The sequence below is a fragment of the Oncorhynchus kisutch genome, linkage group LG17, assembly GCF_002021735.2.
Source record: "Oncorhynchus kisutch isolate 150728-3 linkage group LG17, Okis_V2, whole genome shotgun sequence".
Lineage (NCBI taxonomy): Eukaryota > Metazoa > Chordata > Actinopteri > Salmoniformes > Salmonidae > Oncorhynchus > Oncorhynchus kisutch.
Genome location: NC_034190.2, coordinates 15096066 through 15121329, shown reverse-complemented (window position 1 = coordinate 15121329; position 25264 = coordinate 15096066). Strand labels below are relative to the sequence as shown.

General features: G+C 42.2%; 1 protein-coding gene across 1 annotated transcript; it reads left to right on the top strand.

Moving 5' to 3' along the window:
- The first annotated feature begins 1651 nt into the window (after window positions 1–1651).
- pdk4 (pyruvate dehydrogenase kinase, isozyme 4) lies at window positions 1652–15862 on the top strand. The gene is made up of 11 exons (XM_020505044.2): window positions 1652–2083; window positions 2977–3118; window positions 6053–6124; window positions 6519–6703; window positions 8589–8678; window positions 9623–9700; window positions 11482–11558; window positions 11710–11808; window positions 12324–12437; window positions 12799–12912; window positions 13727–15862. Exons 1-11 carry the CDS (start codon window positions 1969–1971, stop codon window positions 13871–13873), a joined length of 1233 nt encoding a protein of 410 aa, XP_020360633.1. The 5' UTR covers window positions 1652–1968; the 3' UTR covers window positions 13874–15862.
- Window positions 15863–25264: the final 9402 nt, after the last annotated feature.

Genomic DNA, 25264 nt, shown 5'->3' with positions numbered 1-25264 from the left:
AACAATTCTAAAACTACTACCTTATAGACACAAGTGTAGGGGGATAAAGAATATGTACATAAAGATATATGAATGAGTGATGGTACAGAGCAGCATAGGCAAGATACAGTAGATGGTATCGAGTACAGTATGTACATATGAGATGAGTATGTAAACAAAGTGGCATAGTTAAAGTGGCTAGTGATACATGTATTACATAAAGATGCAGTAGATGATATAGAGTACAGTATATACGTATACATATGAGATGAATAATGTAGGGTATGTAAACATTATATTTAGGTAGCATTGTTTAAAGCGGCTAGTGATATATTTTACATAATTTCCCATCAATTCCCATTATTAAAGTGGCTGGAATTGAGTCAGTGTGTTGGCAGCAGCCACTCAATGTTAGTGGTGGCTGTTTAACAGTCTGATGGCCTTGAGATAGAAGCTGTTTTTCAGTCTCTCGGTCCCAGCTTTGATGCACCTGTACTGACCTCGCCTTCTGGATGACAGCGGGGTGAACAGGCAGTGGCTCGGGTGGTTGTTGTCCTTGATGATCTTTATGGCCTTCCTGTAACATCGGGTGGTATAGGTGTCCTGGAGGGCAGGTAGTTTGCCCCCGGTGATGCGTTGTGCAGACCTCACTACCCTCTGGAGAGCTTTACGGTTGTGGGCGGAGCAGTTGCCGTACCAGGCGGTGATACAGCCCGCCAGGATGCTCTCGATTGTGCATCTGTAGAAGTTTGTGAGTGCTTTTGGTGACAAGCCGAATTTCTTCAGCCTCCTGAGGTTGAAGAGGCGCTGCTGCGCCTTCTTCACGATGCTGTCTGTGTGGGTGGACCAATTCAGTTTGTCTTTGATGTGTATGCCGAGGAACTTAAAACTTGCTACCCTCTCCACTACTGTTCCATTGATGTGGATAGGGGGGTGTTCCCTCTGCTGTTTCCTGAAGTCCACAATCATCTCCTTAGTTTTGTTGACGTTTAGTGTGAGGTTATTTTCCTGACACCACACTCCGAGGGCCCTCACCTCCTCCCTGTAGGCCGTCTCGTCGTTGCTAATCAAGCCTACCACTGTTGTGTCGTCCGCAAACTTGATGATTGAGTTGGAGGCGTGCGTGGCCACGCAGTCGTGGGTGAACAGGGAGTACAGGAGAGGGCTCAGAACGCAATAGATAATCACCACATTATTGTCCTGCTCCAATGATATTGGAGCAACAAACCTCGGATGTATGGTAAAAAACAGGTCGTTTCAGTTTAGATGGTATTGCTGTCAATGGCTAAAAATTAAACATATTCGCGCCAGATGACCAAAAGCAAATATAAAACAAGTGCATGTCATGATGCAGCATCTCCCCCTTCAGAATATCAGAGGAAATCCCACCTTCTTTCCCTACACATCCTGCCAGAGCAATGTGCCGCTTTGAATTAGCGGTTAATGTCGCCATCTACAGGCCATTTAGAGAAGTGTACGGGTAAACGGCGTTCTCAGATTTACATGTATTATTTAACTCAACAAAACCTGTTTTTTATATAATACAATCATTAATATTTTCATTGTATATTGTTTTGTTTGCACATGTTTCTTTCTTTCTAAACAACCACCTTCCCAAAAACCAAAGCGTAGTGTTCTTTCATTGGTCAATGCCAATGCCAATCAAATCCAAACTTCACCAACAACAACTCAACACAGAGGTCGGTCTTGTGAAGAGCATTCGTGAATTCTGGAATATTGTTGCTTGTTAAAAGCTTAGGTGATGCAAAGACATTCGGCACTGTTCAGGAATGTGACTGTGTTTCATTGACAATTGTTTTGAACAATGTCAATTTAACGCATTGATATTGCCCTTGGTGGCTAGCATTAGCCAGCTAGCTAGCGTCTTTACGTCTGAGAGACTGGAGCGTGCTGCTGGTGAAGAGAAAGGGCATCCTGGCTGACAACAATCGGACTGTCTCGGGACTTCAATTTTAATTTGTTGCAACTATGAAGTTAACGCAGTTTTTGCTAAAGAACAGCTCCATACCGAAACAAGCACTAGTGGATAGGTTTTCCAAGTTCTCGCCTTCGCCGCTGTCAATGAAACAATTCATTGACTTTGGTAAGTTTTCATCCCTGTCCTGTCATAATAACATAGCTAAACATTACAATACTGTTAAAAAATGTAGCTGGCTAGCTAAACGTTACAATGACGTCACTGTGCAACATTGTAGCTTGCCTAACGTTAATTCTGAGTCCATAGCAGCTACGTGCAAAACAAGTGCCACTGGTTGCATTGTGAAAGTAGGGTAGCTAAGTAACTGACAGCTGTCAGTGTTCCCAGAGTACTGCAGTAGGTGTCCTCTCTGATCACTCTCTGCTGAAGCGTTGACAAACATTATTGTATTCAATTGTATCATGATATTGGGGGGGTATGGCTGCATTCACAACAATGGGGATGGCACCCATTGTATTGCCTCTCTCCTGACAATAGATTGTTTACGGCTAGCTGCGAGACGAAACAATGTCTCGTTGTAGGACTAAGCAACGTATTATAATGCGGTAGATACCAAGCAAAGGTATCCATCAAATGTAAAGCAGAGACTGTGATATTGAATCAAATCCCTCGTGACACTCACGGCCACTGTTAGTTAGATTCAGTTCTAACAAGTCACTACAAGGGGGAAATTAAAACCTTACTCCCTATCATGCTTTTCTGCTAGATAGCACTTGGTCCTGTTCTTAGGTGAAAACGTGACGTAATCCTTCTGCCAAAACAAACCAGTTCAATGTCTTCACATTGTCTTAAACATTTACACAGCAGTGTGTGTACTGTATGACGCCCTGTCTTGAGATTTCCAGTCAGTAGCTTATCCCTGAGACTGAAACAGGGAGGGACTACCTGACCTGGTCCAATGAGAAAACACCGTTTTTGTTTTCAATTGCAAAATGTTTTGCTGTGGTGTGCGCCTAATGAGAACAACCCAGATGTGTTCCTGTGTCATGCGACTGCAGGCTCAGCCAATGCCTGTGAGAAGACGTCCTTTGTGTTCCTGCGTCAGGAGCTTCCTGTCCGGCTGGCCAACATCATGAAGGAGATCGACTTCCTCCCTGACAAGCTTCTCAGCACCCCCTCACTACAGCTGCTACAGAGCTGGTAAATACAGCTGTAGCTTATACATCTCTATATCTCAGTGAATTTGTGCACCCCCTTACTACAGCAGCGGCTACATCACCTATTATGAACCTTGACCCTAATTTCACTGAATATTGGCCAATCCCCTTCCAGGCTGCAGACACACACCTCACCTCACAAGCTGCATGAGTGTGTGTGTGGATAGTACATCGTGAGATGTAGAGGATGTACTATGTAGATGAGTCCAATCCCATTCCAGGCTGAAGAAACGACTTAATTGCATCGTGTAGCTGTGTGTGTGTGGAATAGTTACCTTACCACTGATGTAGGGTCACGGCACAGGTCAGAGATTTTAGCATCCCTTGAATGGACTGGGAGTAGAATAACTTAGTTCCTGGAAGGGTGTCTTCTAGCAAAAGCGTAAATATTCTTGATCTCCTTGACCCCTCCTTATATTTTACTGAGTACTGTGTGCTCCTCCTAAAGAGAGCTGACCCAACTGTAAACATTACACTGATTCATGCATTCAGTAGGACCGTTTGTATAGAATGTGGAGAATTGGATCACTCCCAGAGTATATCTTTCCCCTTAGTTATTCCATCCATTTATTTTACCAGGCAAATCAATTAAGAACAAATTCTTATTTACAATGACTGCCTGGCAAGAGGCCTCCTGTTGGGATTAAAACATAAAGGTCTGTTTGTACCTTTTCGCCAACTCTCTGCTCCAGTATGTTTGTTTCTTCATAGTTGTCAGAAATGATTATTGAACTTGTACGTTGCTCTCGGCGAAACGTGTATGATCAAACCAATCACATGTATTTTATAAAGCACTTTTTACATCAGCAGTTGTATAATGTCTTATCTTGAAGAGCCATTTACTGTAGGTGATATTGCCTATCCTGGCAACCATAACAGTGCATAGACTATCTTACTGAAGTACTCTGCCCTAGTGAGGGGTATGGGGGATGAGAGAGTTATGGGGGTCTCAAATCAAAGCACCACGTCCCTTAAACGGAGTGGTACATCTAATTTCTAGGGATGAGATGCAGGCCTACCCTGCCAAGTAGCCTGCAGCCTCAGTCTCATATCTCTGTCTGTCAGGCAGGCTGCACAGGTGTACACAGACACATGCTTACACACACAAAATAACATACTCACTCTACACACTCATACAAATGGATTTTGTGTTGTAGATGTAGTGGCCTGAGGGCACACATTTAATGTGTTGTGAAATCTGTTATGAATGTAATGTTTTTAAAATGATATAAACTGCCTTTAATTTGCTGGACCCCAGGAAGAGTAGCTGCTGCCTTTGCAGGAACTAATGGGCATCCTTAATAAATACAAAATACTGGGACGATGTGGGCTGGAACACCATGTATCCTCAGTGGAACAGGGGCCGTGTGCGACGTTGTTTGACGATCATCAGAAGTGTAGCCTAGAAAAATGGAGGACTACAATGTGCATCAAGTCTTTATTAGTGATAGTCAGAGATATTTTGTCAGTTAAAATGGGTACTTGCAAATATGTTCTCTTATTGAAACGGAATACTTTCCCCAAAATAAATGGAGTTGATTGCTGAGTGCTAGGCCTCTGAAGGAATTGTTTAGGCTATCTCCTAGTTATGGAAAACAATCAGCTAACTAGAGTGTAATGTCAGGGAAAGTACAGCACAGTTGAAACTCTGAACTAGGCCAATAACTATCAGTGTCTCTCTGATAGGTGGCCAGTACAGAACTCTATGTTCCAGCTTTATTATCAATGTAATGATATGGCAGATATATATTTCTAAACTTGGTCTAAAGTTAGCATTCTGCATCATCGCTACTCTATTAGGGGTTATGTTCCGCTTTGGGCCGTGGGGTTTTTCCATCCACAATATTGATTTGGCACCATTTATTTGACTTGGCTAGTGGAGTAGTGGCCTAGAGTAGAGGGCAACAACAAACGTTACAGTTAAACTTTGTAATTCAAGCTAGTTAGCCTAGTTGTATCTGTTATGTAGCTTATGCAGCAGCTGTGTTAGTCAAGTGGGAGGGTTCAAGGTCAGTTGGTGGACAAAGGGTTTGAAAACAGTCAGCCACTGATCTCTCACCTAGCTTCCAGACTCAATCTGCACGTCACTGAAGTCGGGACAATTTAGCCTACAGCCTCTTAACTAGGCCATAATAGTGACTCCTCTGAACAAGCTAGTAGGCTAATAAGTAAGCTACTGAAATGCTTAGTGTTAACGTGTTAGGCCTGCTTCCACTAGGTCAGAAGTGTTTAGTGTGTGCTGTACAGAGAATATTCACGTTTTGAGAGGTTGAAAATGGTGAGGAATGTTTCAACATCAGAAGGAACATAACTGCCCAAACGGCACTCTATTCCCCAGGGCTCTGGTCAAAAGTAGTGCACTATATAGGGAATAGGTTGCCATTTGGGATGCATAATAGGCCTCTCTCCAGCCACAAGTAGCCCTAGTTATTGTAGCATGTATAAATACCCCCATGTGGTTTTCATGATCACCACGAGAGTCGGAGTCCGTTCCAAAATAGAAGTCTGAGATTTTTAAAGGTGGAACTCCATGAGTCAAAAGTGATTTGCTAAAGGAAAGAAGTGATCTTTGCCCTGGTTTCTACACATACCTTCAGTTTCTTTCACCATGGGACTGATATAAAGGTTTAAAGAAGCACTCATAAACCTTTCATTATGCCTATGTAATTCATAAGCAAATTTCGTGCTACACTCCCAAGCATTTTGCTTATAAATACTCTTTATGAATGCTCTGTAAAGCCTAAGAATACTCTTTATGAATGCTCTGTAAAGCCTAAGAATACTCTTTATGAATGCTCTGTAAAGCCTAATAATAATCTTTATGAATGCCCAACAAGGCCTTTTATAAATGTAGTTTAAAGTAGTAGTATTGTTTCCCTGTGTAAACTAGCCTGTCTTCTGTGATCTATTCCTACAGGTATGCAACAAGTCTGATGGAGCTTGTGGGCTTCCTGGAGAAAGATCCTGATAATAAAACAATCCTAAAGAAGTAAGTCAATTACACAGTCATATCCAGCAGATAGGCCTACATCTCATTAGATGGACTCTCCAAAGTGAGTCATAGTTAATTCAGGTAAGGAAAGATAACATTTCTCTAATCTCTGCCTAATAATAGCTACCTCTTCTAACTGAATAATAGATTATGGTTTTAATCTTGATCTGAAATGGAAGGGGATATGATGGATTACCACATCCACCATACCTCTGCTGCTGCGGAATTAGATCAATCATATTTTGAGCTGGTAGCAACCTTGCAGATGTTAGTGAGTTAATGACTATAGCTACTTTATTTATACCCAGAGGGAAAATTAGGATTGCAGACTATTGGAATAGAATGTGTGGAATTGTAAACTTTCGACCCAGCCTTTTCCCTGTCTCCTCAGGTTCACTGAGACGCTGGTGAACGTCAGGAACCGTCACAACAACGTGGTCCCCACCATGGCCCAGGGCGTAGTGGAGTACAAGGAGGCTTTTGGCTCTGACCCCGTGACCAATCAGAACGTCCAATACTTTCTGGATCGCTTCTACATGAGCCGCATCTCCACCCGCATGCTCATGAACCAGCACTGTCAGTAACTATACTACATATATACTCTACTACATATATACTATACTACAGTCGTGGCCAAAAGTTGAGAATGACACATATTCATTTTCAAAGTCTGCTGCCTCAGTTTGTATGATGGCAATTTGCATATACTCCAGAATGTTAAGAAGAGTGATCAGATGAATTGCAATTAATTGCAAAGTCCCTCTTTGCCATGCAAATGAATTGAATCCCCCCCAAAAACATTACCACTGCATTTCAGCCCTGCCACCAATGTACCAGTTGACATCATGTCAGTGATTCTCTTGTTAACACAGGTGTGAGTGTTGACGAGGACAAGGCTGGAGATCACTCTGTCATGCTGATTGAGTTCGAATAACAGACTGGAAGCTTCAAAAGGAGGGTGGTGCTTGGAATCATTGTTCTTCCTCTGTCAACCATGGTTATCTGCACGGAAAAACGTGCCGTCATCAATGCTTTGCACAAAAAGGGCTTCACAGGCAAGGATATTGATGCCAGTAAGATTGCACCTAAATCAACCATTTATCGGATCATCAAGAACTTCAAGGAAAGCGGTTCAATTGTTGTGAAGAAGGCTTCAGGGCGCCCAAGAAATTCCAGCAAGCGCCAGGACCATCTCCTAAAGTTGATTCAGCTGCGGGATCGGGGCACCACCAGTACAGAGCTTGCTCAGGAATGACAGCAGGCAGGTGTGAGTGCATCTACACGCACAGTGAGGCAAGGACTTTTGGAGGATGGTCTGGTGTCAAGAAGGGCAGCAAAGAAGCCACTTATCTCCAGGAAAAACATCAGGGACAAACTGATATTCTGCAAAAGGTACAGGGATTGGACTGCTGAGGACTGGGGTAAAGTCATTTTCTCTGATGAATCCCCTTTCCGATTGTTTGGGGCATCCGGAAAGAAGCTTGTCCGGAGAAGACAAGGTGAGCGCTACCATCAGTCCTGTATCATGCCAACAGTAAAGCATCCTGAGACCATTCATGTGTGGGGTTGCTTCTCAGCCAAGGGAGTGGGCTCACCCACAATTTTGCCTAAGAACACAGCCATGAATAAAGAATGGTACCAACACATTCTCCGAGAGCAACTTCTCCAAACCATCCAGGAACAGTTTGGTGATTAAAAATGCATTTTCCAGCATGATGTGGAGCACCTTGCCATAAGGCAAAAGTGATAACTAAGTGGCTCGGGGAACAAAACATCGATATTTTGGGTCCATGGCCAGGAAACTCCCCAGACCTTAATCCCATTGAGAACTTGTGGTCAATCCTCAATAGGCGGGTGGACAAACAAAAACCCACAAATTCTGACAAACTCCAAGCATTGATTATGCAAGAATGGGCTGCCATCAGTCAGGTGATAACTAAGTGGCTCGGGGAACAAAACATCGATATTTTGGGTCCATGGCCAGGAAACTCCCCAGACCTTAATCCCATTGAGAACTTGTGGTCAATCCTCAATAGGCGGGTGGACAAACAAAAACCCACAAATTCTGACAAACTCCAAGCATTGATTATGCAAGAATGGGCTGCCATCAGCCATGTGGCCCAGAAGTTAATTGACAGCATGACAGGGCGGATTGCAGAGGTTTTGAAAAAGAAGTGTCAACACTGCAAATATTGACTCTTTGCATCAACTTCATGTAATAAAAGCCTTTGGCACTTATGAAATGCTTGTAATTATACTTCAGTATTCAATAGTAACATCTGACAAAAATATCTAAAGACACTGAAGCAGCAGACTATGTGAAAATGAATATTGGCCACGACTGTACATTACCATGCTCCTGAAGCAGCATGAGTCACAGTAGGGCTGCGTACACAACATACATCATGCAAGTGTAGTTACCCAATGAGTCTGAATTTGTTGTTGTTATGTACCTCTTCAGCTCTCATCTTTGATGGAAGTGCCAACCCTGCCCATCCCAAGCACATTGGCACCATCGACCCCGACTGTGACGTGACAGAGGTGGTAAAAGGTGCTGTCCCTCATCAGCTACGCACAGAGGCCGAGACCCGCACACACAGAGGCCGAGACCCGCACACACAGAGGCCGAGACCCGCACACACAGAGGCCGAGACCCGCACACACAGAGGCCGAGACACGCACACACACTTATGATTTACAGATGCAGTATCATTATTTAACCCTTTTCACTGCTACAGTAGGTATGTCCTTTTCTCCTTGATCTGCACAGTTTCACATTTATTATCATAATAAGAATAGAACTAAATGATGTGTAATCGTAATACCTTTTAAACAGAGGCAGACTGTTCTTCACCCACCTATTTCAACATGTCTCTGTGTAGTTTTAGTTTATCTACTCTCTGTAGTCACTGTACATTAGCTGTTATGGTGACTAGATTGAATGTCAGTGGTGTTAAACCAAGTTCATTCACTCAAAGGGTCAGACAGCAGAACAGATAAAAACATGTTCCCACCAGCACAAGTAGATATACCCCAATTTAGGTGAAGTCTCCTCCTTCCCTCTAAAACATCTTTATTGCTAGGCAGGAAGTTAAGTGATGTGGGTAATAAACTGTTCCTTCTCCCTTAATCTGACGTCAGCGCCCATTCCTCACTAATCCACAGATCTCCAACCTTATCAGTGACTGTAACCATGCGATTGATTGCCTTTCCTTTACTCAGTGCATTCCTCTGGTTCATATCCAGCCTTAATTGACCCCACCCTATACATTGTTCATACAGATAACCATTAACTTCTGGTGTATAAACCAGACTGTGGCCCTTCTCATTTCTGTAGGATACCTGATAATTAACAATATTTCAGGTTTAGAAGTCAGAATAACAGCTAATCACCATAACGGCTAATCAGTGGTCATTAGCTGTAACTAGATTGAAAGTCAGTATTTTCCTCCTGTGCTACAGTCCTTGTCTTTGTTTTGACTGTTTCATCCCCAGATGCCTTCGATAGTTCCAAGATGCTCTGTGAGCAGTACTACCTGACCTCACCAGAGATTGACATCACACAAGTCAACGGTAAATCGCATTCTATACAGGGTTATAGACCTGGCTTCTGGAAGGTATTTGTTTTCCTTCAAATATTTCAGTTGAGCTGGCCTGGCTCAATTGACCCAATAGAATAGTCCCAGAAGTGCAAACTGGCCCAACTGACACTGTTGATGAGCTTTTTCAAACACACAAAGTATTTGAAAGATTGTAAATACTATTTGGAGCCAAGCCTGTTTGATACAACATTGCACCAAGGGAAGGGAGAAGGACCAGAGCAGCTTGAAGACGTTTTTTGTTCTCCTATTTCCAAATAGTACCATTTGGTTTGCAAGTGAGTTTTAGGCCGGGGTTGTTAGAGAAGATTAGGTTTCCAGAAACGATTTGTGAGGTTGTATTTGCATTGTGAGTTGTTTGGCCAGGTTTGATTTAAATTTCTCTGCCCGTGGGTTGAGTATTCTTCATCTCTCATTCAATTCCTCTAGTCTACTCAATTCGGGGTTCGCAATTTGCAAAGTGTGTGTGTTTGTGTGTGGCTAGCTTGTGTGAGTGGTGTTAGGAGATATTTAGCTGAACCATTTTTAGCAATAAACTCTGTTGCTTTAGTTGGACAGCGTACGACGACTGTTTACTCTCAGCTAGGGTTGTCAGGAGTCATGTCTATAGAGAACCATTCTTTCATACACCTCACTTACACAGGTATAAATATTCACTTCTGTGCATCGTCCTGAGTTTTAAAAAACGTTTAAAACTGTGCAGGTCTAGGTTATACACTGAGTCTACAAAACATTAGGAACACCTTCCTACTATTGAGTTGCAACCCCTTTTTTTCAGAACAGCCTCAATATGTCGGGGCATGAACTCTACAAGGTGTTCAGAGCGTTCCACAGGGATGCTGGCTCACGTTGACTCCAATGCATAGTTGTGCTAATTTGGCAGGATGTCTTTTAATTTGGTGGACTATTCTTGATACACACGGGAAACTGATGAATGTGATAGCTTTCATAGCTTTCACCTGGTCAGTTTGCTATGGAAAAAGCAGGTGTTTTTAATGTTTTGTACACTCAGTGTGTGTTTTATGAACAGGAAAATAGCACCACTTGACAGGTCAAACCATGACTTTGATAAATATTTTATTGTAGGTAGAGGGAAATGATAATCATTGCTAAAACAAGAACAGATCCAGACATCATTTGGTGCCCAAACTTTCAAAATGCGCCAGCCATAAAATATCAATGGGCTGCACAGTCTAGCCTACGTCTGATGCATTACAGGGGGTGTGGACAGTCACATCAGGCATAATGAGTCATCAAAAATGTTATGCCATAGTTTGCCTTTGGTCACTGTGCACCAAATCAAGCACCCATCAGCCTCTTATCTCTCCAGTCAGCAGCGGAACAGAACAGCAACAAGCCCCTTGCTACAGGCTTAGTCTTGTCGCCGGGCATATTTCTCCTCTCTCAGTGATCCGTCGAAGTCTAACTCTCAGTAACAAACCTCCGTTCACCCACATTCAGCTGTTTAACAGTCACCATGTTACATAAGCCTTAAAAAAGCAAAACGATGTCTATTCATGGGTTTAGTTGGTAGCAACGTCATCCCCAGGCTATAGGCTATCAGAAGTGTCTGGGGACGTGATTACGTTGGTAGAATAGTAAACTATGGTGTTTCATAGTGACTATTGAGTTCAGTTGTGCATTTGCAATAAGAAGGGCAAGTTGTTTTTGTTTCTAGTAACTTCTATCGTCAGTTGTGTATGTAATACATTTGCAGTCCTGTTTGGTTTGGAGTTATCGTCAGTTTTTCCTCAGCCAAAGGTCCTGACCAGCCTCTTCGTATTGTCTATGTGCCTTCCCATCTCTACCACATGCTGTTTGAGCTCTTCAAGGTAAACATTTACCTTCTACTGTATAAACATTTCATTACATGTGTGAGGGTGACTACGGCAGACACTACTACACACGATTCAATTACATTAAGCTCAATCTGATTTATATTACTTTGTCATTTCCTCAAGCAATGTTTTGTTTTGTTTCCAGAACGCCATGAGAGCAACAGTGGAGACTCATGAAATGGCCCTGCATCTCCCGCCGGTCAAAGTTCGAGTCTCACTGGGCAGTGAAGACCTGACAATCAAGGTAAACACAGGCTCAGAGTATTCACCCTTACAATGAATGATATGCATTGTGCTCATTGCAGTACATTGACTTATTTTTAAATGAGAAGTTTAATAGTCACAGGAGTAATTAGAGAGTATAGACATTATATTTATATTTATATTCTTTTGGAACGTCTGTGTGTAAAGTTTACTGTTACTTTTTGTTTTTCCACCTTTGTTTATTATCTACTTCAGTTGCGTTGGCAATGTTACCATGTTTCCCATGCTAATAAAGCCATTGAATTGAGTACAGTGAAAACCTTCAGCTCTGAGCCCCAACAATATACATTTGTTCAAAAGTAGTGTATGCCCATCCAACACAAATAAATAATGCCATGGGATGTAGAAGCCTGTACAGTTTAATGTGTATGAATACATAGTACCATAGATTTCCTCCCGTGGTTGTTCTGTAGGTCCTATACCATGATATTTGGGGAGACAACAGGAAGATCAGAGAGTGGAACAGAGCTGTGACGTTGTTGGTGTTGTTTCTAGATATCAGATCGAGGTGGAGGAGTTCCCCTGAGGAAGATAGAGCGTTTGTTCAGCTACATGTACTCCACCGCCCCCAGCCCCGTCGATATTGACAACTCACGCAACGCTCCACTGGTGAGACCCTGTCCTGGTGCCACTGAACATTAAAGATTTTCCTGGCAGTCAGGTTAATAAGTCAGATTTAATACATTGGAGCACAACATTCGGTAGGACATGATCTATAACTGAAGTTTGATCACATGTTAGAGGCATGAAAGCTTGTTTATTTTATTTCAGCTCAAATGTAAATCGTGATCATTTTATACTGACTAAAGTGTAAACTGCAAGCGAACATGGTTGTAAATGAGCAGAATTACAAACTGGACCAGTCATATGTTGCCCAAGGTTTAAAGTGTAACTGAATGCTTGTCTACTACAGTACTGGGACAGTCAGTTCAGAGTGAGTTTAACCCTTTGTGTCCCTGGCTCTCTGTAGGCTGGTTTCGGCTACGGTCTTCCCATCTCCCGTCTCTATGCCAAGTACTTCCAAGGAGACCTGCAGCTCTACTCCATGGAGGGATATGGGACGTCAGCTGTCATCTACCTGAAGGTAACACTTCTACGAATGGAATGTGTTACTTCAACAGTTGTTCTTATTCTAGATAATTGAACCTCTAAACCAGGGATCCCCCATTTTGGCCCTCAATTTGTATTTATTTTTGCTCAGAAAACATACAATTTTCGTTGTTGGACATAAGACTGTAAAAACAGCAGTTATTTTATTTTTAAAAACTACCCAAGTATTCCCAAGCCTAATGGAGAGATACGTAATCATATACAAATGTTTGAAATTATCATGTTTTTGTCAAATATCTGTTTGGCCTTCTTGTGGTCAAATTGAGTCTACAAAGGATTTGTATTTGTGTTCCGGCCCCCCGACCATCCGCTCACGGAAAAATGGTCCCACGGCTGAATCAAGTTGGTTATCCCTGCTCTATACAACGTTTTTCAATGTCTGAAATAAGTAGGTAAAGGTTCATTCTCTGAATGGTGGAAGACTAACGTGACCAGCATGTGATATAAATAGAGCCTTGTCCTCATAATCGTCAGAATCTGTTGCAACAGGAGGGAATGTGTAGGATAATGAGCAGCAGTATTTCCGATGTTTGGGTTTTCGTCACTGGTTATTTGGACGTATCAGGATTTGGCGAAGGCGTGCTTAGACTGAATGCTTTGCACGTGTTGAAATTAGTGGGAGGGGGGAGTTTTGCGAGGGTGGAGACTTTGCAAATCAGAACTCCCAATTTCTAACACGGATGGACCCAGAACTAAATCGCCTAGCTCACCAAATTCCGGGAGATTTTAGTTTTGAGTTAACCAAGATTACATCTAACCTACCACTCCACTCTGTGCTTCGTTAACAGGCCTTGTCCTCAGATTCTGTGGAAAGACTTCCTGTTTACAACCAGTCAGCTATAAGGCATTACCAGACGAGCAACGAGGCAGATGACTGGTGCATGCCCAGCAAGGATCCCAAGAAGCTGGGGAAGTATGAGAGGAGAAGTCAATAGGGGTGTAACGGTACAGGTGTTAGTACCGAACCGTTCGGTAGGGGGCCTCGTTTAAGTCTGCACTCAACTAGAATGAATACATTTAATAAAATATATACAAAATAAAAGGCCTATAGGCTATGCCTACGCTGCGTTGTGGGCCGGTGCCTCGAGTAAATTAGTTTTATTTTTTAGGGCTATTCTGTTAAAACAACTAGAGCCTATATGCACATTGTAATCTAAATTCAAATCTTAATTGGCACATTTCAAACTGTCCTTTTGTGAGGCGCATCCAGGAACTAGTTCTGTACGATGGCGAGTGGTGGGGTGGATAAACCAGCAGGATGCTCCGTCGTTTAAATCTCCAGTTTGGGAATGTTTTGGCTTCCCAGTAAATCACATTGGTAATGGACAGAGAGTTGTGGATAAGACGTTAACCGTATGTCGCCACAACTCAACGAGAATAGGCTATCCAGCTGCCAACACCTCCAATATGTCGACGTCACAAGACGGAAACGGAAAGAAACAACCCAAAATCACCTCCCCTCTGCATTCAAGCAGCCCTTGGGAACTGGTTCTGACCGGCCAAAAATGACACGAGCAATCGGTAGGCTGTGTTTATATTTTTTACAGTCTTTGGTTTAAAGCCGCGCCCGTTCTCAGTGGTTGAGAATAGGGAATTCCAGCACCTTGTAAAAATGCTCGATCCACGTTGTGAACTTCCCTCTTGCACCCATGTCAGGTTATACCCGCACTATATAAGCAAGCCACAGTTTTCTAGGAATTGGCCAATGCACCCTGTGTTGCGATTACTTAAAAGTGACAGCCCATCACCTTACCCCGGAGTGGGAGACGTACCGCGCTACAGACACTCACCCTTTATGAGAAATCACAAGTGTGCATCTGGGACTAAATGTATGACTTCACAACTGGTAAATTCCCATCTCTCACATGGTTACAAATGCAGCATCAGTGTGAAAACGTAATTTTCCTGCTGTACCGAAACCAAACCGTGACCCCAAAACCCCAATACATACCGAACCGTGGATTTGGTGAACCGTTACACCCCTAGAAGTTAACCAAACAAACTGAGCTAGCAGGAAGAACAAAGGAGGATCAAACTGACAGAAGGCACACAGTTGTACCCACAGCTATTACCGTGTGTGAGAGAGAGATGTGGATTCCTCTCGCAATGGATATTCTCATACATTCACTTGAAGTGGAAAAACACATCACTGTCGGAGGCGTTTCAATGGCAATACCAGGATCTCAATTCAATAAGTGACTTCATGAATGTTAGTTAGTAACAGGGTCGTACACTACTCACAATCATCTTTTCTTCTGGTTATAATTTAACCACAGGTTTCAGTTATTTATTCCGCTCACTTATTTGAACGTTATTACACAGTGTAAGCTAGTGTTTTTCGCTTATTATTAAAAGGGTGAATGTTTAACGATAATTTAATTTATCAATCGACTGAATTAGGTTAGTACAGCTAATGTCACAGCACTATAATCTGTGATACTACATTTTTTAAATGTGAATTTAGTTCTTAACTCTTCACTCACAGCTACGGTTTGCAGCTTGGACACTGAGCTCTATGGACACAGACAGATAGTGTGTCAGTCAGAAACATGATAAGGCCATGCTGTCAGTCAATGGATTTTCTTTGATTACCCTTCTACTACAGATTGTTCTGTAGATGGGGTGGGGGTTGTGGGGTACATAGCGGCCTCCGACTCGTAGACTCTGTTTAGTTTCAGCTCTGAGCATGTCACTTTTTTTTACCCCTCACAAATATTTGTCCACCTCGAACTTTAGACAAAGTTCATCTACAAAAGGGATTTTATTTGGGATTGTATTTATCCTAAAGGGATTTTATTTGGGTTCCCCCCATCAACTGTTTTTCTTGGTGCCATTTTGAGTTACACCCTGGCTTGTTTAATAAGATGAGATGAAATCCAAGGTCCATTCAAGGTTTCCTATAAAGAAAGTAAATATTGAAGAGATTGAAGTATTCTAGTGTACTTATTGAGTCCAACTGACTTTTAAAATATAAGTTATGTGAATATTGAGAGAAATGTTAGAAATATCAAAGTTAACTCAATTTTGTAGATTTACTAAAATGATTTAATTTTAGAGGCCGGCTAGGTCTTCCATGCATGAAGTATTTATTGAATAATGTGTGGCAGAGTGCAAAATGGGAGTATTATCTCATTTCTGTGATTAGGGATACAGTAAGACTGAGTTGAATCAACTGTTTGTCATTAAATTAATGAATTTCATTCCCTGGTATTCTCTAAGAAAAACTTGCATAAGACAATATGTACACTTACTTACATTTAACCCAATAACGGCTATGTACAGTGCCTTCAGTCAGTACTCACACCCCTTGACTTTTTCCACATTTGATACGCTACAAAGTGGGTTTCAAATCAAATCAAATCAAATCAAATCAAATTTATTTATATAGCCCTTCGTACATCAGCTGATATCTCAAAGTGCTGTACAGAAACCCAGCCTAAAACCCCAAACAGCAAGCAATGCAGGTGGAGAAGCACGGTGGCTAGGAAAAACTCCCTAGAAAGGCCAATACCTAGGAAGAAACCTAGAGAGGAACCAGGCTATGTGGGGTGGCCAGTCCTCTTCTGGCTGTGCCGGGTGGAGATTATAACAGAACATGGCCAAGATGTTCAAATGTTCATAAAGTTTCAAATGTATTTAACCGTCAATGATCACAAAATACATTTTTATTAGCTAAGTATTCAACCCTGAGTCAATACATGTTAGAATCACCTTTGGCAGCAATTACAGCTGTGTTTTTCTGGGTAAGTCTGTAAATGCTTTGCAAACCTGATTGTACAATATTTGCCCATTATTCATTTCAAAATTCGTCAAGCTCAATGTTGTCTTGGTAAGTGTATATTTGGCCTTGCATTTTAGGTTATTGTCCTGCTGAAAGGTGGATTTGTCTCCCAGTGTCTGTTGGAAAGCAGACTGAACCAGGTTTTCCTATAGGATTTTGCCTGTGCTCTGTTCCTTTTTTTTATCCTAAAAAACTCCCTAGTCCTTGCCGATGACAAGCATACCCATAACATGATACAGCCACCACCATGCTTGAAAATATGAAGAATGGTACTCAGTAATTGTGTTGGCTTCATGGTGAAATCCCTGAGTTAGGAAGGATGCCTGTATCTTTGTAGTGACTGGGTGTATTGATACACCATCCAAAGTGTAATTATTAATAACTTCACCATGCTCAAAGGGATATTCAATGTCTGCATTTCTTTATTTTTACCAATAGTTGCCCTTCTTTGTGAGGCATTGGAAAACCTGCCTGATCTTGAATCTGTGTTTGAAATTCATTGCTCGACTGAGGGATCTTACAATTATCTGTATGTGTGAGGTACAGAGATGGGGTAGTCATTCAAAAATCATGTTAAACACTATTATTGCACACAGAGTGAGTCCATGCAACTTATTGTGACTAAGCAAATGTTTCCTCCTGAACTTATTTAGGCTTGCCATAACAAAGGGGTTGAATACTTATTGACTCAAGACATTTCAGTTTTTCATATTTATAAACATTTCTAAAAACACAATTCCACTTTGACATTATGGTGTAGTGTGTGTAGATCAGTGACACAAAATCAACATTTAATCCATGTTAAATTCAGGCTGTAACAACAACATGTGCAAAAAGTCAATGGTTGTGAATACTTTCTGAAGGCACTTAAATTGTAATCAGTCTTTTTGTGCATAGAAAAAAATGATGGTTTGAGACGAAACGAACACTGAAGTGGAAACGTCTTCAACGCTGAACTGTTTTCAAAATGTTTTTTTTTACCATCTGGTTTTAAATCACACGTTCTCAGGATGTTGAAGGCATTTCATATTTTTTCTGGTATCACCATAAGTGCGGTGTGATGTCATTAAACTGACATGGGAGGAGCTATCAATCAGCTGAAGCTGTTGATTTGACATCTTGACGCTGTGGGCCGACGTCCTGACTGGTGCACATAACCTATTCCTGTTGACATGAATGATTTACTAATATACAGTATTTGTTTTATGGGCAGCCATCTTATGTCAGGATTTCAGTCTATATGAATTTTAAGGGAATTGAGTGAATATTTTAAGCGTCTTTAGGTTCAATAAAATGCAACTCTTTATGTAATATGAAGTTCTCCCTCTGCCTTTTTGTGCCAATGCCAAACAAATGTGCCTGCAGTGCTTCCATTTAGCAGCCTTTTTGCATGTGCTTTAGTCAGAAAATTGTTGTTACCATAATCCTATCCACTAACTAAAGTATTATTAATGCACTCCTGGACAAATGTGTTTGCTTGATTTAGTTTGGTTCCTTCTTAATGAAAACCTAACAACAATGTAAGGGTTGACGATCAGTGTTTTCCCTCGTGGCTATTTTATCCTATATTTTTCTGATCTTAAACGCTCACCACCGATCGTTAGGAACGTGGGGAAGGTTCTCACAGTACAGTCAAGTTTACCAGTCAAATGGACCTGTAGATAACTGTTGACAGTTATCTGTCATTCAGGCTGAACACTGATATAATGCATGTAACAATTATTATCCTGTTCTGACAGTCAGTGGTGAACTTGTCTCCTCTATGTACCCTGAATTCTAAAGGCCTCTACAGTACTGTACTGCCAGGCTACCCGCAGCCAGTGTGTGTGTGTCCCAGTGTTTGTTGACAACACACATCTTTTCACACAATGCAATCAGTTGATCTACTGTATGGGATAATAAGACGTGTGAAAGCTGTTCTGATGTATTTGAAACAACTTCATGATCACTGCTTGTATGTGTATAGTAATGCCCTGGCTGCTACCTGTTCTACAGTACGCTATGAGCTATTCTAGAGCTTTCTGTTAGAGAGCATGCTTCCTAGTGCACCCTACCAGATTAGTTCTTTAAAAACGACAATAAACAAAATAGGAAATGTGACTGGCGTGTCCTTGTTTTGTGTTATAACCTGAATAATATATTGACAATAATTTGATAGAGATTTGCAATATCACCTTTAACAATAAAGTGGTGTTTGACTATTTCAAATGTTAATATATTACATGGATTAAAATAATTCAAGACAATAATTCCTTTCCATTTGTGGTCCATAACCTTTCTATCCCTGTTATGTAGTGAGCTGCTTTCTAGACCATCCCCCTGTTCTAACAGCTTGTACTTCCATCCTGTCAGGTATTTTAATTATCCGTATTGTCTACTTGTTGAATGTTTGAAGTCTTGATTTGTGGTTGTTTAATGTCTTGTTAATTGGTGTTGGACCATAGGAAGATTAGCTAGCGTTACGGCGCTAGCTAATGGGGATCCTCATAAAAATGACTCAGTAGTGTAAAAATACGTAAGTACTACTTACGTAGTTATTTTGGGTATTTATATTTGACAACTTTTACTTCACTACATTCCAAGAGAAAATTATGTACTTTCTACTCCATACACTTTCCCTGACACCCAAAAATACTCAAAATACATTTTGAATGCTTAGCAGGACAGAAACATGGTCTAATTCACACAAATCTTTGGTCATCCCTACTGCATCTGATCTGGTGGACTGACTAAACACATGCTTATTTTGTAAATTATGTCAGTGTTGTGTGCCCCTGGCTATCTGTAAATAAAAATAAATTTTGTGCCATCTGTTTTGCAGTTTACTTAAGTATATTTTAGGAATTACATTTACTTTTGATACTTAAGTATAATTAAAACCAAATACTTTTACTCAAGTATTATTTTACTGGGTGACTTTTACATGAGTCATTTTCAATGAAGGTATCTTTACTTTTACTCAAGTATGACAATTGGGTACTTTTTCCACCACTGCTTGTACAGTGTCTTGCAGAAGTATTCACCCCCCTTGGTATTTTTCCTATTTTGTTTCCTTGTAACCTGGAATTAAAATGGATTTTGGGGTGGTTGGTATCATTTGATTTACACAACATGCCTACCACTTTGAAGATTGCAAAATATTTTTTGTTAAACAAGAAATAAGACCAAAAAAATTAACTTGAGCGTACATAACTATTCACCCCCCCAAAGTCAATACTTTGTAGAGCCACCTTTTGCAGCAATTACAGCTGCAAGTCACTTGGGGTATGTCTCTTTAAGCTTGGCACATCTAGGCACTAGGATTTTTGCCCATTCTTCAAGGCAAAACTGCTCCAACTCCTTCAAGTTGGATGGGTTCTGCTGGTGTACAGAAATCTTTAAGTCATACCACATATTCTCAATTGGATTGAGGTCTGGGCTTTGACCAGGCCATTCCAAGACATTTTAACCACTCAAGTGTTGCTTTGGCAGTATACTTAGGTTCATTGTTGTGCTGGAAGGTGAACCTCCGTCCCAGTCTCAAATCTCTGGAAGACTGAAACAGGTTTCCCTCAAGAATTTCCCTGTAATTGGCGCCATCCATCATTACTTAAATTCTGACTAGTATCCCAGTCCCTGCCAATGGAAAAACATCCCCACAGCATGATGCTGCTACCACCATGCTTCACTGTGGAGATTGTGTTCTCGGGGTGATGATAGGTGTTGGGTTTGCGCCAGACAAGAGTGTTTTCCTTGATGGCTAAACAGCTCAATTTTAGTCTCATCTGACCAGAGTACCTTCTTCCATATCTTTTGGTGAACACCAAACGTGTTTGCTTATTTTTTCTTTAACCAAAGGCTTTTTTCTGGCCACCCACACTTCTGTAAAGCCCAGGTCTGTGGAGTGTACGGCTTAAAGTGGTCTTATGGACAGATACTCCAATCTCCACTGTGGAGCTTTGCAGCTCCTTCAGGGTTATCTTTGGTCTCTTTGTTGCCTCTCTGATTAATGCCCTCCTTGACTGGTCCGTGAGTTTTGGTGGGCACCCCTCTCTTGGCAGGTTTGTTGTGGTGCCATATTCTTTCCATTTTTTTTTAATAATGGATGTAATGGCACTCTGTGGGATGTTCAAAGTTTAGGATACTTTTAAATAACTCAACCCTGATCTGTACTTCTCCACAACTTTGTCCCTGACCTGTTTGGAGAGCTCCTTGATCTTCATGGTGCCGCTTGCTTGGTGGTGCTCCTTGCTTTGTGGTGTTGCAGACTCTGGGGCCTTTCAGAACAGGTGTATATATACTGAGATCATGTGACACTTAGATTGCACACAGGTGGACTTTATTTAACAAATTTTGTGACTTTGAAGGTAATTGGTTGCACCAGATTTTATTTAGGGGATTCATAGCAAAGGGGGTGAATACATATGCACTCACCACTTTCCCAGTTTTAAAATGTATTTGTATTTTAATATTTATTTATTTTTCATTTCACCAATTTGGACTATTTTGTGTATGTCCATTAAATACAATCCATTTAAATTACAGGTTGTAATGCAACAAAATAGGAAAAACGCCAAGGGGGATGAATACTTTTGCAAAGGCACTGTACTCCCTGACTCTGACCTCCCCCATTCCACCCCCTTTCACCACTTGTTTTCAGTAACAGAGTCCATTCCTGGAGAGCTGCCAACCCAGTCAGCAGGTTGATGTTCATTGGGATGAGTCTTGTCCTGGAGGCAGAACTGAGTGATTTCCCCTAGACTGGCCAGCTGCAAAGTTCAAATTGAATGAAAACAAAAATGAGCTTTTTGATCTTAAATTTAGGTTACGGTTAGGCATTAAGGTTAGCAGTGTGGTTAGGTTTGACATCAGATTGTATAACTTTGTGGCTGTGCCAGCTTGTGACCACTATGTGGAGGTGCCTCCAGAACAAGACTCATGACAAAAAACACTAACCTGCACCCAGTCACCCCAGTGCTGCTTTTCTATTTTCTTTCAACGCCGCCTTTCTGACCAATGTACCGGTACTTTAGAACGCCGCCCACCACTGTTTAACCTGCTCCTCACAATTTACAGTTCCTGTCTCTGACCCCTGAAACCCTGCTCTATTTTAGGGCCTTATGGAGGCTTGTCTGACCCCTCCTCCACACAATATCCCCCCTCTTCTAACCTTACTCAGGCTGCCACAACAACACAGGGACCTGGGCCACAGCGATGACTGGCCTAACTGGGAGGGTTAAACTACGCGTGTTCGGAGGTGAACTACACTCTGTTTCATTGGGGTTTTAACACGTCATGCAGTGTATATAGTCAGTTAACTGGACTTTTAAAACTCTCCTGCCTGTTACATTATACAGTACACACACATCAATGATGGTTGCTTAAGGGGAGTGCAGAATTCCACCCAGTCTCTAGCCCCTATGGTAGTGGAGAGGCTCTGGTGAAGGGCTATGGTAGCACCCTCCCTATCCACATCGACAGGACAGCAGTGGAGAAGGAAAGTTCCTCAGCGTACACATCATGGACAAACTGAAATTGTCCACCCACACAGACAGTGTGGTGAAGAAGGCGCAACAGCGCCACCTAAAACCCTGACAAACTTTTATAGAGGCAGAAGTGAGAGCATCCTGTCAGGCTGTATCACTGCCTGGTAAATCAAATGCACCGCCCACAACAGCAAGGCAATCCAGAGGGTGGTGCTTCTACACCTGCATTGCTTGCTGTTTGGGGTTTTAGGCTGGGTTTCTGTACAGCACTTTGAGATATCAGCTGATGTACGAAGGGCTATATAAATAAATTTGATTTGATTTGATTTGGTGCGGTCTGCAATATTCTTGTATATATTCTTATTCCATTCCTTTACTTATATTTGTGTGTACTAGGTATTTGTTGTGGAATTGTTCGATTTTGCTGCACTGTCGTAACTGGAAGCACAAGCATTTCGCTACACTCACAATAACATCTGCTAACTATGTATGTGACCAATACAATTTTATTTGATAGTGGAGAGGCTCTGGTGAAGGGCTATGGTAGTGGAGAGGCCCTAGTGAAGGGCTATGGTAGTGGAGAGGCCCTAGTGAAGGGCTATGGTAGTGGAGAGGCTCTGGTGAAAGGCTATGGTAGTGGAGAGGCTCTGGTGAAGGGCTATGGTAGTGGAGAGGCTCTGGTGAAGGGCTACGGTAGTGGAGAGGCCCTAGTGAAGGGCTATGGTAGTGGAGAGGCTCTGGTGAAGGGCTATGGTAGTGGAGAGGCTCTGGTGAAGGGCTATGGTAGTGGAGAGGCTCTGGTGAAGGGCTATGGTAGTGGAGAGGCTCTGGTGAAGGGCTATGGTAGTGGAGAGGCTCTGGTGAAGGGCTATGGTAGTGGAGAGGCTCTGGTGAAGGGCTATGGTAGTGGAGATGCCCTAGTGAAGGGCTATGGTAGTGCAGAGACCCTAATGAAGGGCTATGGTAGTGCAGATGCCCTAGTGAAGGGCTATGGTAGTGCAGAGACCCTAATGAAGGGCTATGGTAGTGGAGAGGCCCTAGTGAAGGGCTATGGTATTGGAGAGGCTCTAGTGGAGGGCTATGGTAGTGGAGAGGCTCTAGTGGAGGGCTATGGTAGTGGAGAGGCTCTAGTGGAGGGCTATGGTAGTGGAGAGGCTCTAGTGGAGGGCTATGGTAGTGGAGAGGCCCTAGTGAAGGGCTATGGTAGTGGAGAGGCCCTAGTGAAGGGCTATGGTAGTGGAGAAGCCCTAGTGAAGGGCTATGGTAGTGCAGAGACCCTAATGAAGGGCTATGGTAGTGGAGAGGCCCTAGTGAAGGGCTTGTTTGTTCTCTGTTTTCCCTGCAGGGCCTGATGATAATGAGTGGAAATATGGGCAGAATTACTGCCAGATGACACTGAGGAGGTGGGAAAGAAGGGGGCGTGTGTGAGTGAGCAGGGGGGTAGCTAGCTACCAGACACTCCCCCAAATGCACACGCAACAAGACAATTACAGTCCCCTGCTATTACTCCCTCAAAGACATCACGTGCTACAAGATATAACATTACGTAATTAGAACATAGGCGACTGAATACTTGAGCTAGAAATTGCCCACAGAAACACAGATCTAGGACCAGATTATCCTACCCCAATCTTAACCATCAGAGAGATGGAGAAAAACTGACCTTTTATCAGGGGTTACGGACAGTATCTGGTAACACCAGTTGTCACAATTAACCAGGTGGAATTGTGGAGAATAGGATATTCTCAATACATTGGTTCATTATAAGTCGGGTAGACAACCCTGGTCCTGGAGGGCCGCAAGCACTTCATACATTCTGATTTAACTGACCTGGAAGATCAGGTGTGTTGAATTCAGGCAGTCACTGAACTGATCAATTAGCTCAGTTGGTCAGGTGTGGTGCCTAGTTGGGATAAAATCCTGCAGTACCTGCGGCACTCCAGGAACAGAGTTGCCTTCCCCGGTTCTTAGTGATATGCATAGATTTACACCAAATAATTTAGTAGGAGCTCTGTTAGGCCTCCTTGTAGTCTACAAATGAATGGTAATGATGTTCCGGCCCCCCAACCATCCGCTCATGATAAAAAATGGCCCACGGCTGAATCTAGTTGATGATCCCTGCATTACAGCATGTTACGCGGACTGGACTGTCACAAACAAGGCTCCTACTACACAACAAAGTATTGTAAAACGGCACAGGTTAAAGAATAAAGAACATATAAAAGACAGTAGTCGTCTTGAGTAATTGACAGTCCATTCTCAATAACAACACTGCCCCTGTGTACTGGTTTGTTTAGGACTCCTTTCACAGTCATCACCATCCATTACCAGACCATTGGAAGCCCCATTGACTACTGGCGGATTGAACATGTCACACTCTAGTGACCCTTCACATGTTAGACCAAAAGACACATGTTACTGCAAGATCCCCCTACACACACACAAACTTACTAACAAAACTATTGACTCCTCCACATCCTCTCTCCTTTCTCGTGTAACTTCCTAAACCACTCTGCTGTTTCGCTATAGAGAATTCTTCTGTTCATATATAATACCTGGTTTATACAGGACTATACAGATGAAGAGTTGCTGGCTTCTCCATTCATTCCCATTGTGTTTGTTCTCTCCTCATTATGTAAAGTACAGAACCCTGTTGCTCAGCCTCTGAGTGTACGGCTGCCAGTTCACCTCTCTCTCAGCGACGCGCTTCGGGATCTCCTCTCTAACAGAAGGATTAATAGCTTAGAAGGCTTGCTTTATTCAGCCTAAGTCTCTGAAGTGCTCCCTCTATGCTTTCTGCTATTATCTATATTCCCACCATCGCAAATTATACCTAATGTTGATTGAAATAGACCCACCATTATAAAGACATTTGGGTATGGAGCTTGAAGGTAAAGGTTACATTTAATACAATATACAGAGCCATCGAAGCCTTAATGGTGATAGGAGCTCAGTCATAAAGAGTGAACTACTTCATCTTAACTACTCTGGAGAGGATCAACACAAAGGGGGAAGCTATTTAGAGACCATACATCATTCTTGTGTGCTGTGTTGCCATTGAATAGATGCTTTATTGAACT

Excerpts from the sequence above, each read along its gene's own strand:
- pdk4 (XM_020505044.2), top strand. The coding sequence starts at position 1,969 with ATGAAGTTAACGCAGTTTTTGCTAAAGAACAGCTCCATACCGAAACAA. Across the intron at positions 11,559-11,709 it reads TGCTGTTTGAGCTCTTCAAG|AACGCCATGAGAGCAACAGT; the intron begins GTAAACATTTAC and ends TTTTGTTTCCAG. Across the intron at positions 11,809-12,323 it reads GTGAAGACCTGACAATCAAG|ATATCAGATCGAGGTGGAGG; the intron begins GTAAACACAGGC and ends TGTTGTTTCTAG.